Source organism: Hirundo rustica, chromosome 5, assembly GCF_015227805.2.
Source record: "Hirundo rustica isolate bHirRus1 chromosome 5, bHirRus1.pri.v3, whole genome shotgun sequence".
NCBI lineage: Eukaryota > Metazoa > Chordata > Aves > Passeriformes > Hirundinidae > Hirundo > Hirundo rustica.
This window is the reverse complement of record NC_053454.1, coordinates 10,242,968-10,260,311: the sequence shown is the minus strand read 5'-3', so window position 1 is coordinate 10,260,311 and position 17,344 is coordinate 10,242,968. Positions and strand designations below refer to the sequence as shown.

At 39.3% G+C, this 17,344-nt stretch overlaps 1 protein-coding gene across 12 annotated transcripts in view; it reads right to left on the bottom strand.

The window, feature by feature from the left end:
• The window catches only part of ABLIM2 (actin binding LIM protein family member 2), a 126,444-nt gene that overhangs the window by 55,304 nt on the left and 53,796 nt on the right, over positions 1–17,344 (bottom strand). For all 12 annotated transcript variants that reach the window (XM_040064217.1, XM_040064223.1, XM_040064226.1 and 9 more), the window contains exons 4-6: positions 13,182–13,297; positions 9,262–9,388; positions 7,338–7,431 (exon numbers count right to left, since the gene is read on the bottom strand). In XM_040064217.1, the coding sequence (XP_039920151.1) occupies positions 7,338–7,431; positions 9,262–9,388; positions 13,182–13,297 (337 nt within the window). The remainder of the gene's footprint in view (positions 1–7,337; positions 7,432–9,261; positions 9,389–13,181; positions 13,298–17,344) is intronic.

Here is a 17,344-nt window from a genome sequence, read left to right as displayed (position 1 = left end):
TCTGTGCCTGAATAAGGACTGCTGTTCTGGATCACCAGATTTACCTAGGAGTGGAAATGCTGCTGTCACATGCAGAACTGACATTAATAATCCTTCCTGAAAGTAGGAAGTTTCTACTCTCAGACCTAAAACACATATTTCCAGTACAACCTACAAAAGTTCTTATGGGGGAGGGGGGGGAGGGTCAGAAGACATTTGAAAAAGCACAAAAAATGCTGAAGGTTAGTAGGATGAAAAAATCTTACAGCTACAAGGAACGAGTCACAGGCTGCTGACATGCTGAACTGTTTTCACATGGGCCAGAGCATCCTGGAGATACTTTATCAACAAAGGGAACTGTCACTGAGTGCACTTATTGCTGCACCACTGCCATGGTTACAGGATAGAGCTGCAGGCAGGGGCTTGTGCTGCTGATGGGTCAAGGGAGGTCCAGCCTTTGCAGAGCTCTGCAACAGCAGCATTCCCCTGAGGTGGGTCAGAGGATCACCAGGAATGGAAGAATAATTGGATGAAGGACTCAAGACATCCATGAGGTGCAATGTTTCACACTGTGAGAACACCCAAATGCTGGCAAATAGCACTGGATATTAATGCACCACCACAGCAACACATGGCTTATACAGGCAGTGTAGCTGCCAGACTGTGTGCTCCTGGGGTCTGAGGCTCAGCAGGTATCAGGGTGACTACTGGAATCACCCCTTTGATCCTTCAGACAATCAATTCATATAGTTTAAGATAGTTAACTGCTACTACATTTTTCTATGAGGAAGGGCAACGGACACCACAAGTCTGCCAGGCTCAAAAATCAAACTATGCACTAAAACTAATGCATACAAACCCACACAAGCATAAATGCACAGCAGCACTACTGAGGACTTTCCCCATACATGTGGGAGGAATTCTCAACAGAAAAGCAAGTAAGCAGCTGAGAAAAGAAATAAAAAACCCTCACAAAACCTGCAATAGTCATTCTTTCTTCTTTATGTACCACTGTTCCTCAAATCTTAAACTTTTCTGTTATTCAGAAATAGCTTGCAGAACCCCTTACTTTGGTAAACATGTAAGTCACAAGCTATCATCAAATGGTACTCAGTGCTCTTCAATAAACCTAACAAATTATTTACAGGGTAAAAGCCATACAAAGAGTTTGGTTTACTGTATAGTTTTCTCCTGACACATCAACAATTTGTGAGTTTTTAGCAGTTCAGATAATAAATACAGATAGGCGTAGCTCTGTATTTCTGGAGAGAAGAGGTGGCTAAAAAGGGAAAGACTGAAAGTAGGAGAAGGATGAGGTGAATTAATCTAGACCAATATAACTGGGGTACAGAAAAGCCTAAAAGATAAGGCGAAAAAAGCATTTGCACTTCTATTTATTTGCTTACTGATAGTATTTTTAATGATGCCTGTTTTAAAGCAGAAAGTCTAGGTGAGCTGTCAACACTTACCCTGCCAAATTCAGATACAATGCACTGATGATCAACCTGCCTTTGCAAGCCAGCAGCCCCAGATTAATTCAAGTGGCATCAAAGCAGAGACCATTCCCAAGCTGCAAATTGCCTTGTGTCTCAGCAAACATTATGCATCGAAAGGGCTAATTAATGTTTCCTACCTTAGGTGTCTCCTTTTGCAAAGGCTAATGCTGACTTATTTAGATGCGTCTTTCAGTTTTCTTTCTTCTCTGTTGAAGGGAGAAAACTGGTGCAGAGAGCAGTTTGTATCGAAGGTAGCACTGACACTGGATCCTTTTGCTGCTCTGCCAGGCTTCCCGAGGCTGCCCAAGCACAGGGAACCCTTCGCTCGTACAGACAGAGCTGCCTTTATTGCATGGTTCACTGTTAATGCCTATATAATAAGCTGCTCAAGCACCTTTCACACATCAATAGGTCCTGTTATTAATGAAACAGCAGGGTAACAGACATTGCAGAATGAACCATTCTTCCACGCTGCAGGCAGAAATTTGTACTCCCTGCTGTAAAGATTAGTATCGTCTCCCTGCTACACTGAGACTCTTGCAAAGGGAAAGGCAATCGATTTACAAAGTGGATATGGCTGTAAACAAAATCAGCTCAACCCCAGGGCAAAGCAAAAAACCAAATGAAAAATAAGATTCATGTTTTTATTAATAAGTCACTGAGGTATAAGTGACATTTAATTGACATACAAATTACTGACATTTCTAGTCTCATTCCTGCCAAGTGCCTACTGCATTTGTTCCCTTATTTCAAAATAATAAATGGTTGTGATTAATAGATTTTAAAAACATAAACTGATTATGTTTTTCTAGACATTTACACATACATGTAAACTAGTAAAATGCTAACCCTTTCTTCCCCCACATACACCGAGTCGTGCTGCCGTGTTAGGATGTCAGATACTAAACAGAAAGAGGGTTCCAACTGCTGTGATTTTCAACAGCATTTGTAAGACACATTTACACCACAGTCATTTAGCTGTGAATCATTGGACAGTTGTAGATAAAATGGAGTGCTGAAAATACCCCTGAGGGTTATTTTGGCCACTGATGGGATGCAGTTGCTTGTCCAAGCAAACGTGACTGCCTCACAGCCTATACTGTGTTTGGCATTAAAACATCTCCAGAAGGTTATCTTTGTACATGGAGGCTTCCTCTAACAATGTAGGAAACCAGCAGCTGAAACAGCAGATGAAGAGAACCCCTCCCCTCAAAGTAATATCTCGCTATGGGCTGTCAACGTTAAAGAACTCACAGGGAAAAAAAAACCCAATCACACCAGTGTGGGATATACCAGGAAAGTATACTTCCTTTAGAAATGGTGGAAGGGGTTGCTATTACAGCACAAGGTAGTGGGGAGGGGTTGTCTGGAGTATAGTGTTCATTCATGCTGAGAGAAGGTGGTTCCAGTTAGGAAACCGGTGAGAAGATCCACCAGCATCACCAGAAAAGCCTGGAGCTGACTTTACGAGCAGAGAATTGGGTTCACTCAGTTTTGCAAAATAAAAGCTGAGAGGAACTAAGACTAGCCTCTATAAATTCTCCTTAGAGTTCATCAATTAAAGGGGACAACACTTAAAAAAACCCTAAAAATCAATCTTATCCAAAGCATTTCTAACTACCTTAATGTGGACCACTTTAAAAAAGAGAGATGCTTTAAAAAAGAGAGATGCTGGAATTGAGATGATGTTTCTAAGCATCAGATGTTGAGATAACCCAGACATGCCTCCCAGGAGAGGACAAGGAGGAGTCATTGGCTGTCACAGCTTTGTCATGCACCTCAACAGCTTTGCAAACCTTTCACACAACCTGCTATGTGGGAAGGACTGGGAGACAGACAACACATCTCTGCCTCCCCCACCAAAATGCAGCTAAAAGACTGATTAAAAATGAGAAAAGAAATGGAAAGTGTTTTCTTGACTGAAATTAAAGCAGGCTCTGACGTATCATAAGAAATACAGTATATATATATTTTTTAAAAAGACAATTACTTTTTTTTAGGATATGCTCATTAGCACAAGTTGAAATTTTAACTAATAAATTACTGCTTGTAGTAGAAAAAAGGAGAAAAATATTTTAGTGCTAAGTGCAGAGAAACAGATTACAACATGACAAAAGGGAAATGGTTGGTCATAAAAATCAATGGCTTGTTATTTTAAAATGTGCATTATTGCATGATCATAACTATTGCAAGATTGGCAGTAGAAATACAGCATAAGCACTGAAGTACACCCTTTCTCTCCCTAGAGGTTTTCACGCACTGTGCATTTTAAGTCAAACTATGAAAATAAACTCCAGCAACCTCTTGCTCCTCACTTAAGCTGGCAGGCTTATCAATATATATGGTCAGGGATAAAACAACACAACTTCTAGGAGAGGACTGAGAGTGTTCTGTATGCACCACAAAGCAAATCTTGCCCATAAATGTACTGATGGGTAGGGTTTTGGTTTTTGCCTTTTTTTTTAAAGGCAAAATCATTGCTTTTAGAAGTAATAAAATATATCATCTTCATAAATGAACTGCTCAGCTCCTTTTACAGCTTTTCCAGTACAAGTTCCCTGGGAGAGTGGGTGCAAGCCAAGGTGGACTGGAGCAGGGGTGGGGGAAGAAAGAAACTAGAAAGGAATTATGAACAAAGCTACCCTGTGTTTAAGCCCATTAACTACATGAAATGAATCTGGCCCTCATAAAATGGGCCAAGAGAAGAATTTAGGTAACTAAATCATCATTGTATTTGGCTGACAACCTACAAAAACAGCCATATTTTTATAACTTATCAGTAACTCACATTAGTTGACTCTCCCTTCCTTTCTGCTGAATAAACACTTAAAACGAACAAGTGTTGGAAAGGGAGACAATATTATAAAATCTGGGCAGAGAATAGTTGTGGAAGCAGCTGTCCTCCTGACATTATCACAGAAATCAGAGATGGAAAAAATCCTATTAGGTCATATAGTCCCTCCCTTTGTCACTGCAGGACTGTTCCCTAACGTAGATTTTCCAGTGTCTTGTCCAATCTTGTTAGAAGACTTTCTAAGTGATAGTTTCCAGCAGCTCCCTTGGGAGAATATTCCTCTGCTTAATAAGTATTGCTGTCAACATTTCCCCCCACTCTAGGGGCAATTTGCTCTGTTATTTCTGTGATTATTTCCAGACAATATTCAAGATGGTTAAAAAGAAATACTGATGTTTTGAAAAATGTGTCAGTATTCCAGACAATTCCACAAATAACATGTCCTACAACAAAAGAACAGGCATGACTACCCTGTGTTTTTTCTGTCCTCCTGACCAGGAGATACGCAAACATATCAATTAGCCTGCTAGTGAGAAATAGACATCGAGGTCAATACCAAGACCAGAGAGAGAGAGAAAAGACCAGCCCCAGTGCCAAGCCTTTTGAACAAGTCCATCTGCTGCACACAAACAACAAATGCCTAAACCACGTTAGCTACGGACACAGTCTCTGCATCCTTCCAAATCTGTTTGCTCAAGCCACGACTTTTTGTTTGGCTTCCTACTGAAACGAGGTGTGCGCATCACCCCCTCATCCAGCTGCTCTCCACGGTCCACACCAAAACTCAGTGGCTGCTTATGTGATCCCTTACAGAGTTCCAAAGACTCATGGAAATCTGGGCTGATCACCATGGAGGAAGGCTCACGGTGTGAGTCACCACTTGGAAACAGGCTGTGGGAATGTAAAGAAAGCTCCTGAGATATGTCATGGAAAAACAGAGGGGATGGGAGCAGGTATCTTGGGAGATGTCATGAGGAACAGGACCTACTGTGACAGCAGAATGCTAGGACAGGTGACACGCACCCACATTCAAGCTTCATTAGCTTTGTTGCACACAAACGAACAAACCGTTTTGTACAATTCTGTAGAAAAAAGTTTACAGATCATAAAATGTCCGAGTTGCTCCAACAAGAGTCCAGACACTAAATGTCATTGTAACCATTCAAATCCATTTCCTGCTCCATCCTAATGTCAACCTATGTCTCCTGTTTCACGATACTATCTGCGCTTTTACAGGTGGTGAAAGTCCTTTCTCCTCATCTATGTTTTTTTAAAGGTTTTGGAATCTTGCATCAGTATTTTTTCCACAGTTAAATGCCAAAGACCAATGAAAGTAGCTCCCAGACTGAACCAGCACCAAAGCAAGATGAGAATCAGAGCTACAGAGCTGTCCTTAGAGCAGCACTGGGGAATGGAGAGGTGAGACACACACACACTCTGACCAAAACCATCATACGTAATCTGTCATAGTAGAATTCCTACAGTAGCTTTCAAAAATTAGCTTTTCCCAAGTTTGTTACTGGCCCATCTACAATAAAAACAAGGACCTGTCTTCCTATTCAGTACACTCTCTGCAAGCAGTCAGAAGAATCAACCACAGTCATATGTGCTCCCAGGTCCCACAAATCAGATGTGGTACTGTTACTATGCAGATCTTTAAGACTTGGTTTTTTTCTTTTTATTACCCATAGAGACAGTAAGGACCCAGTTCTTAATCACATCACACCACATGCTATTGTTTAACCATACTGCACGTAAAATATTACCACATAAAAAGAGCATTCCTGCACATATTTCAAGGCAAGAATCAGGACGGAAAAACACAATATTGTGAAGCCAAGAGTCAGTATAGAAACTGGAACTTCTGTTCCTCTCCTATCTCAGTAATAATCACTTCTTGTAAACTGCTCTAAGTGCACTCCAAATTTGCCACAGCTTTAACTCTTCACTCTCTTAATTCACCTCTCTTAATTACCTTCACTTTCAAATCTCACCCCCTTTTATTCCTTTTCATTCAGTATCAATGGTTGACACATCTGAAAGCAAGTAACAGCTTCCACTGGTGACCTTCTACATTTTTGAAGGTTTTAAGATGTTTTCTTGTGTTTTGCCTCTTCCAGTTGAGACAACTGTGTGCAAAAGAGTCCAAAAGCTGTCTTAATACTCTTTCAAATTCCCTTTTAGAAATCTCTTGGAGAGGTCTGTAAAAACATTTGCTAATGGAAAAGTCTCTCATGCCTATGTTAACACCATTATCATCCCATCCAACACAGACTCTCATCTAGTACAGATACTTGCTCATCAGTTCCTAATGAGTTATAATCGTCCACCACTTGGATAGTTAAGTCTTTGTGTGACTCCAAGCAGATCTTTCTCTGGTAGAAGCCCTTTGGGACTTCTCCAGGCTTTCTTAGCTGATGAATAGAAAGGAGTGAACTGAGCAACTCCTCCTAACTCCAGTACTGCTTGAACATCACAGGGAAAAGCAAAAAGAAAAAGTAGATAATCAGTGACACTGACAGGGTAACAATACACTTAGATCCAAGGATAAATTTTATTCAGATCAAAGGAATATATTCATTTTGTGACACTAGGTCAGTTATACAGAAATTTTTGCATAATGCATGCACCTACACTAAACAACCTCTGGCTTCTTAGACCAACAAATGCAAAAAAATCTCTGAAACACAGTTCATTTCTGGGTGCAAAAACACAGTTCAAATAATTCATTTTACTTTTCAACTTCATCCTATCTTTGGGGAACATAAATGGGAATCAAAAACCAGAAATTACAAATGTGTTCAGTGGAAATTTTAAAATGTGCCTGATAACATTCATTTATTGTTTCTGCTGAATGCCTGAACATTCTCCAGTACCATAAACATCCATTTAGGGTGTCTGTGTATCACCAAATCATTAACAGAAGAAACAAAAATCCCAATTACAGAAAAAGTTCCTGGTATTCAATAAAAGTAAAACTGTTGCATTAACACTCACTTGTGAGCATAGGACTGAACCCAACAGAGCTACACTTTTTGTACACTCTAAAATGTGCTTGAATGACTTACCTCGAGCACTCTTCCTGTGATGTACTTTTCACAGTTGTCACACCTGATACCAAACTTGGCGTGATAGTCCGTTTCGCAGTACGGAACCCCATCCCTAGGGAAGAACAACAGACTGTACAGATGTTGCTTTATGCAAGCTTACAGCTAACTGGGAGATTATGCATCTAAAATTTGTCAATGTTTCAACACTTCATAGGGTATTTATGGGCCTTCCTGCCTCCCAAGTATCTCGTATTCATTAATATTGTAAAAAGCTGAATAATAATGAACAATTATTTTGGACCACTTTTCTCCTCTGCTGCTAAACTCAGCCATCAGCCTTGTAACAGCACAGTCTCTGAGACCCTCACACCGCCTGTTTAATTGCATTACTCATTAACTTCTTTCATGTGTTTCCCCCTCTGAGGAAAAGATAGTTATTTCTACATATTACTTTTATCTAATTCATCCAGTTGATGTATTATCTGATATATGTATTACCTAATCCTTTAGCTGAGACTGCAGAGAGTAATTTCTCAAATATACTGTCTGTAAACCAAGTTTTGATAAACATTTAAATCTACTGGCAGTCTTGAGTGGATTTGCAAAGAGACAGTCATGGATCAAAACATCTTGAGAATGTGCTCCACAGAAGCCAGCATGACTACAAGAACTCAGCCTGAGCTGAATTCAAGCAATTCAACTTCACGCATGATGTGACCAGTATTTCACCACCACCAGTGAGTTAAGATACAGTTTAGAGATTTGTTTAGAGATAGAGATAATTTAGAGAAGAAAAACACCTGGAGTCTCAGATATTATTTTAAAGTGTCAAGACAAGAACATTTGGACTATTTCACCTGAAAAGAACCTGTTAATTTTACATTTTACAATTTTACTAAGCTGTACATGTAGACTATTAAACTGACGAATGAAAACAAATTGCTCAAAGAAGAAACTGGAGACTCTTCTTGTGTTTCAAAGTTCAAGTTAAACATAGTTAAATATGTTTTGTTTGTTATACTAAAGTAACCCACGATCAGACAGATTTATTAGCAGAGGCACAATTTTATCAGATATTTCCCTGGAGAAACAGAGAAATTAATTTTATAGCATGGAAGTTGGATTTCTTAGAGACTAACCTATAAGTTACCACAATAATTAATTTAATTAATTAAAGACAGGATGTTTCTTTTCTTGAGTTATTTTGTTTGGCATTTAGCCTTTTCAAAAAGAAGATTTTGCAAAAATTACATATTTACAATTTAGGGGTGGTTACATTAAATAACAAGTTAAAAAAAAGCACTGTACTAAAATCCAGCAGACTAGCACAACATTGAGACAATGCAAAAGCTTATTTAAGAACACCCTTTTAATAACTTTTTTTCTCCAGTGCAAGCTGTGAAATTAGAAGTTGGCCAGTGAAAGGCCTACATGTCACTTGGCCTGATGAAAGTGTTGACAAAGGACGTGGCGTGTGTGCATACTTTGTGCTGTTTCTCAGTGCTGCCATCACATTCAGTCCAAATCTCACAGCATGTGGGTCTGGAGCAGCACAAAAGCATGGTATGTACAACCTTAATGAATTTCTGGCTAACATTTCTTCTTATGTAATAGATCTAGAAAGAACAGAACCCGCTTGTTTACATTACAGCATCACAGAGAGCAAGACCATAGGTAATGAAGGGCATACATTTGGGTCTTGGAAACATATTCCACCTGCTGCCTCATTGTCAAGTCCCATTCCAGGTAAATAGAAAAACGTGACTTCTGCTTTTCTCCATTTCATTTTTTAAATACAATTTAGACAATACTGTAGACAATAATCTATAATATCTTATATATCTTTGAACATATATATACATATAAAAGGGTATATAATGATACATTAATTATTTGGCATTAAAAGAATGCTGAAAAGAGGTGATAATACTCCTCTACTTACTTGCTGATATACTCTGCATTCAGTAGCTTGCCACATGTATTGCACTTAAAACAGCCCAGATGCCAGTGTTTGTCCAAGGCGACCAAGGACTGACCATTTTTTATTTCTGAACCACAACCCCCACAGTCTGCAAGAGAAAAACCCAAGTGAGTGAATCATATTCAGCAGTTGGTTATGGCAGTAGCAGGATCCATCAGTGTCCCAGTAACAGCTCACGAGGGCTCCATAGCTCACTCCACTGCTCACTGATGGATGACAAGTGTTGCTGCCCTTTGAAAGCTCTGACACTGCTGTAAGACAGGCATCATTCAAAGAAAAAAGCTGATAACTTCCGTTTCCTAGTGACTTAGGCTTTATTTTAATTAATTTATACCGTGTTTAAAAAATACAAAATTTTGCTGATTAATTTTCCAAGCGTCACAAATCAGCCTGATAAAAGAAATAAAAAACCCCAAAGACTAAATCAAATAACTGATTCTTCATGTTAGCTTTTGCCTTCTGTTCTGCAAGCTCTACTTATTTCAAAATTCCTTTTGCAACCATGAAAAAAATCCAAGCTGAAATTCTGGTATGAAATTTCCTGTAACCAGTAATAACACACCAATACTTGAGAGGCATTTCTGTATGTGAAAGTGATGGATGCCTTTGTATTTATTCTCTAAAAAAAAATCCACTTATAGACAGCTCCAAGAGGAGCTAACAAAAAATACATGTCAAACATGCGATAACTGAGTAACAAAGGTTAGTCTATGTTGGTTAAAGAGGTTGTAGAGGAAAGAGTAACTGAGAAAAAGACTGTCTGGGGGTTTTGTTGCCCTTTTTTTTAACAATGGAAGACTTTGACTAAGCTAGTAAAAGCCAAATCTACACTCGTTTTTGCACCAGTGAGTGCCCTCTTTAGAGATGTAACATAGACATGGGATTTGGATCTCTGTATCCTGAATGAACCCTCTAATATCCTACAAGGTCCATTTCTCATTCACCCTTCACTCTACAGATTTCCTGCCAATGTATGATTTTCTTACAAAATGTTAAAATAGTCAGAATATGTGGAAAAAAAAGGGATAAATGCCACTGATAAATTGATTCTAGTACCAATATCACAGTAATTCTTCTAATCTTCCATAAAATATCTTCCATCTCATGTGGAAAAATACATAGCATTTTTAGGAATTCTTCAGGTACACCAACAATTTTCTAGAGAAAACCTGAAAGACACTTAATCATTCAGAAATGCCACAAGCGAAAAAACTCCACAATGTCTTACATGGGAGAAAGCTATGCAAAAGCATTAGAAAGATTTATCTAGTTATTAAGAAAGAACTCTCAACCTAGGATCTCATTAGAACATTTAGACAGTGCTCTTAAAAACTTACTGATTTAAGACTGTATTTAATTGGTTACATGACCCTAATGAGACAGTGTAAGTGAAATTGTAAGTGTTTCACTTCTGAGCACACAATGATAAAGCATAGTTTGTATTTTCCTTCAGTGGATTTGGAATGTATTGAGGGAGCACTAATGTGTCTCTTTAATGTCACCCTCTAGAGCACCAATACGTGGAAACAAGCCTAGCACAAAAGCACGCACATTACAGATCAGAACATTTGAGTTTTGCTAATAAAAAAGAACATTTGGGTGCGTGCCTGGTTTTAGTCCCTGCAGTATTCTACAGTATCTAAAGTTGAACTGCAATAAGAAATTTGTTTGTGATCTCCCCTGTACTGGGGATTCATCTGGAAATCTAATTTAATCTCACTGTTTGAGGATTTATTTCACAAACTGAATACAACATCATGTGCTCAGAGGTCATTCACCTTTCATCTGGTTTAAGCTTGGGTGGGCAGAAGTGCAGCATTTTGTGAGCTACTTTCTTTTTTTTTTTTAATTCCCAACTGCTGTTTTCTCTGTGAAGTGCCAGATAATTACAAACAAATATTGTGGTTGCTATGCCAACAGTGCCTACTGATGCCGTGTCCTTGTCTTCCCATCTTGGATGCAGCATCCTTTGGTGACTCAACTAATTTCAAGCAATAACTCTGCAGAACACATCAATTTGCTGCTACATGTTGATATTCTTTCTTGAGTACTCTCTCAAAATCAACAGTCACAAGAGGTTTTCAGAGCTACTGTTTTATAAAACAAAACAAAACAGAAAGGTAGGTACTTATATAATGAAAAATTCAAGGACTACAGGCAGAAAGCAAGTATTTACATTCTTCATTTCTTCCAAATGGAAGGCATGAAGGAGGTTAGAAGCAAAAGGGGAGGATGAAAATAGAAGGACTTGTCAGAGGGGGCAGTGGTGCTGGGAGCTCAGTGAGTTCCCAAGAGATGCTCTGAAACCACTGCTGAGATAAATAGGCTGCTGAACAGCACACATGGTATACATCAGACAGCTCTGAGACAGGAACAGACCCAATGTAACAACAGTGGGTCAATGTACTACTTCTTCCTTGAAAATGTTTGCCTGAAGTCATATTGGTTTTGTGCGCAAGAGTCACTTGTTTAAAGCATTAAGGTCTTTTCCAAGAAAGCTGTTGTCAGGAAATGCACCATTCACTACTCTATGTAGTTTGGGGAAAAGTTAAACTTTTATTTTCCAAGGTCAGGTTTTGCCACAAAGATGTGCTCCTAGTGCTGTTTCCCTCTGAGACAAGTGGTTTGCTGAGGTTTGCAGGTTCCTGTGCTCTGGGAAGACTCAGTGCAGTGACCCAAGAGAGGCAGAGAAGAAAAACTCCCCACAGTGTGCATGTGCACAGAGAAAGGGAATGTAAATACATTAAAGCATTCTGTATCGCAGATAATCAAATGAACTTGTTCTGTCAGTACTCAACCAGGCAAATAACGTCCATTATAGTCACAGGTACTTTTCACGTATGACAAGGAGACAGCAAAGATGGCCAAGAAGGATCCATCTCTGGAATGACTGACAAGAGAAAGCACCCAAGGGAGGGCCAACCTACCCCCAAGAGAATGGCATTAGCAAGAGGAGTCAGTAGAGCATCTAACAGAGCATTCACACAGCAGCTTTTGCTGATGAATTGTAGAAAGGAGACAGTGAAAACTTCTGTGAAGAAATGTGGGGGGAAAAGAAAACAGAATAAAAAATGAGAGATTTGTCCCAGAAGTGGGCTAGATTCCTTATGCAGGAAGATAAGCAGCCCATGGGGCCCTTCCTCAGCCATCTGAATCCAGTTCTACATAACAGTCATTAGAATTTTTTCTGTCCTTGCTGTTTAATTCAATTGCTGCTGCTGTTCAATTACATAAAGGTAGTGGTGAACTCTTAAAAGCATGGCAGCACTTCATGAGCAAAACAGCAGAGGAATGGAGTTCAGAATGACACCACCTCTCTATGATCTGCAAAAATGTTGGTGTGGAAAGACCACATTTCTTTCTCATAGTGTTTGTATCTCCTGATAGTGCACAATAGTCTGAGGTCAAGGTGAATGCTCCCCACTGACATTTCATACATTAAACCCCTTGCTCTGTAGGATTTAGCTACGCAGTCCTGCCACTGATATTTTCTGTAGCAATACTGGAACACTTACAAACCATTAAATCTCACATTGGTTTTTCTTTCAGATGGACTTGGACTAAATCCTCAAAAATATTAGCATCTGTATTATGTTTTTCTCCAAATAATTTGATTTAGTTCATTTTAATCAAATCTTTGAGAGGTTCAATGTATTGTTAATCCTATAATGGCACCATCTGTGTTTCTTTTTAATATCAGACCTTCTTGTAAAAACACCTATACTTTTTCATGTGGCTACTTCGTATTTCATGACACCTCTTAGGCAGCAGAGTAGTAGAAGTTCCAGTTATACACAGCGGTGTAAAATTCTGTTCTTTAAACCCGTGAAGTTCTTCAACCTAAGAAGTACTGACTGAAAAGAGCAAAATTCCGTACTTACTGCGTAGGTTCTGTACAGGGAAAGAGCCAGTGCTGCTGGAAGGGGGCAGGGAACATTTCTGGCAGATGCATTCCTTCCCATTAAAAGTTACCCGGTCACCCGCAGGGAAAGGCAACCTACAACAGCAGAAAGAAAAGCAAACTGGTTACAGTCTCCTGCCTTTATTAAAATTAAATGTCTTTCCATAAAGGAACCGATTACACTCTGGCTTCTTTTCCTCTGCTTGCCCAGTTCTCATTCAGTTTTCCAGCCACTTAGAGGCTTAAGTATCAAAGGGACATATCAACCAGACAACTTCAAATGCAGATGGTTACAACTTCTTGGGGGGGGGGGGAATCTATATCTATATCTATATCTATATCTATATCTATATCTATATCTATATCTATATCTATATCTATATCTATCTATATCTATATCTATATAAAAAGATACAAAAACACAGTGAGCATTCAGGTCTGAATTGTTGTGTATCTAAGAAATGCAGTATCAGCCAGGGTTCATCACTAACAGTATCAGTTACAGAATGAAAATAAAATTGTCATTACAGGCAGTTAAACAGATGCAAATGTAGCTGCTTTTATGTTGTTAAATAGCTGCACAAGAGTGATGGCTTTTATACAATAAAAACCAGCACTTGTCCTCACAGATTTTACCACATCAAAGTCCTTCTTGTGCTCAGAAAGCAAATGTTAGTGAACTCCCAAAGGGAAAAACATATCCCAGTTATAAAACCCACAGTGTCTACATTACTTGTTTTCCCTACTCAGCAACAGCTCTCCTTACACTTATTAAATCATTCCTTTTAATCAATGTCCTTAAAACAAAGGGTCTCTGCTGTACACTTCCTCGTCTGGGCACAGAAACTACTGAGGCTTTTTCTCTAAGGGAACCAGATGGACAAATCACTTCAGATGCAGCAAAGAATGGTGAGGATTTAGAAAGACATTTCACTCCACCCAAAGCTCATGTCCAACTAAATCCCTATCTAAGCTATCAAAATATGGCTTAAGTGGGGCACAAACATAACACACACCTTCTGCCTCATGGTGAAGTCCATCTGATCAGACTATTTCATTAACATTTCATTAAAACTCTGCATGGCATTCCCCCACAAATGCTATCAAATTCATACCAACTGCGAGGTTGTCTTCACTAAAAAAGCTACGCAGATACTTTGTGATAGACTTAAAACATTATTTTGCTCCCTAAACTACCTAAGAGAAGCTTATTCTATATTTGAATTACATATAAAAGATTTTTTTAATTACTTAGAAAAAGAGCAAAAGCAATGCTATCCTTTGTTTCCATATAATTTTACTAAAATGTATTTGAAACCACTTAAGCAAGTGTTCAACACTGCCATCCATTTTGGACCATTGGTGATAATTTTAAAAAATCGTGAGGACGCATGGAGTGTAAATATTATCTTTTCTGATATCTGCTAATGAAGTCTGCTTTTTGCTCTTTTACCTCTTTCTCAAGTCTTTATAGTCCAAAACCTTCCTACCTTGTCACTTGCCTGAAGTTACAGGAAGGAAGGATACTTTATGGAAACAGCCTTTAATATTGCCTTACTCTCAGACCCAACTAAACGATCTGTGCATGAATCTGGCGCAATGAGGTCCAACACCATGTTAGTATAGATCCAGGAGGCCTAAATTTCCATCTGTTTCAACAAGGATTTTGTACCATGAATTTTAGTCAATAACCTAACCAGAAGATGCATTCCAGGGAGCAAATCTGTCTTGTCTTGCAGTAATGCAGCAGCAGCAAGCTTCTGTGTGAAATATTCAAAAAAACTCCCAACACTAGCTTTTTAGGTCATAACTGTTGTCTGCAACAGATTTTGATACTTTAATTTAAAGTCAGAGATACTTCTAATACGTGGAATAATAAGAGTTCTATGAACTCACAGAAGAGCTGAGGTTGGAAAGGACCTCTGAAGGTCATCTGGGCCAACCCAAAGTTTATTCAAATGAGCATACATACATTTGAATAAAAATTAGCAAATGGGATACACTTCTATATAGATAATTCAAATTCATGACTAATTACCAAAAACTGTCTTGAAAATGGAATGATACAATTCAAATGCTGTCCTAATTTTCTACTGGAAATGTGAAAGAAACCATTTAATCACGTTTTAATTTTAACAAAACATTACAAAATCAAGCCTAGAACTTAGCACTGCTAATTGATCTGGAAAGACACAAGCCAAGGGATGTCAACCATTCCAGAAGTGAGACAAAAACTCCTGTATCGATCTCCTCTATGTTTTCAGGAAAACATCTCATCCTGATTTACAGATACACCCAGACTGATTATAACCACTGGTAACCTGCTCCAAATTAAACTCCTACAAAACCAGCACCCTGCTCCACTGATACCATCAAACAACCATCCTCACTGCCATACAATTACCCTGGCATCTTTCTCTCCTATGCGTGCCCTGGGCAGCACAGTGCCTTAAGGCAACCGTGTTTTGTCACAGTCTCTATGGGAACCAAGGCTGAGTTCAGCTCATGACCCAGCTGGGCTCTCATGAGATGTCTCAGTAAAACAGTAGGCTTTGCATCATTAATAATCCTGGGGATGGTGACGTGCTGGAGCTGTGAGCAATTCACTGCTCTAAAGAATGACTGAATACTGTACAATCTTGCACATAGTATATAAGGAGTAGTAGAGAAAGGTAAGGTAAATATATCTTCCTGACTCATGGATATATCTAATAAAGATCCAGCTGAACTTCCAACTGAGCACAGAACAGACACACCAGCAGCAGCTAAAGTAGAAGCAGGGACAGCCCACTTCAAATTGGCTCATCTCATCACAGTCTAAGCAATAAGACAATCTAAAAGGAAGTAAGCTAAAACTATGTGGTGGTTTTAGGCAGATTTTGGGAGAAATTCTTTTAAGGGGCCCCCCTCTCCTCCCTCAACTTGTTCGGGAAAAGACTTTTTTAGAGAGAAGTGGAAAAAACTTGTTTATTAAACAGGCAAAGCACTCTCAGCACAATACTCGATGATAAGAGCTTTGTGCCGCTTACGGAGGGATAACAAACTTAAAGAAAGTCTCTTTTTGAGGGTCGTCACTGTGCTCTACTGCTCTGTCTCCGCTGGCGTTGGGAGAAAAGGAGATGTGCAGGGCTGGTCTTGGTGGGGTGGGTCTCCTGTGGAGTCCCCCGGTGCTTTCTTTGGTCTTTAGTCTGGAGAGGTTGGAACAGTTCTGAGGAGAGGGCAAAAAAGCAAAAAGGAAGGAAAAAAAAAAAGGAAAAAAAAAGAAAAAAAAAAAAAAGAAAAAAGCTTCAGCTATTCTACAGCGTCTAACTACGCTAGCACTAAACTAACTAACTGCCGGGGAAAAAACAACAGAGCTTTTTTCGTCTTGCCGTGTCCCAACTCCCTCGCTTCAAGGTCACTCAGATGAGCAGAGTTTTCCTGGGGAAAAACAAACTGCGCTTGCCCTCCCCCCCTGCACCCAACAGATGATTGGGGATACACAGTCACCTCAGGACAAACTAGAAGAGAAGAACAGGATTATTGACCTCCAATACAAAGAAAGAACCAGGCAGATGACACCTCCAAACATACCAAAGCTCGTAGGTACCATGGCAAGTCACAGACCCTCCTCTGATGGGAGGGCACACAGGGGGTTTCCCAGCCCATAAAAATACTGTACTTGGTTTATTTCCTTAGAGTTCAGTAGCTAATCACCATGTCTTTCCATTCCAGTGGGAGAGGGCAACAATTTTGATTCTTTATTGTTCTCTAAATATGCAAGACATCTTGCCCTAAAAAAACTCCAGCGGAATATTCTTCGGAGCTGTCCACCCCAAGGTACAGACAGACGTTTCCTCCACTCAAAGGTCTTCTAAACCCATAAATAAGTCTCAAAGTTTGTTTCACTGTCTTGTTCACTGGGAACTCATACCCAACACATATGACAGTTTTTTTGTACCAGCTGACCTCTCCCTTTCACAAGTAGCTCTGCTCAAGCATTTCAGAGCCAGTATGAGTGAAGGCACAACAGAAGGTGGTAACAGTCAATTAACAAGATTTCAGTTTCTGAGCTAAGTTGTGAGTGGGACTATATATAGAATTTTAGGCTAAGAGCAGCATATCTGCCTTCAAATACAATGATATCTCACCACCAGTCACCCA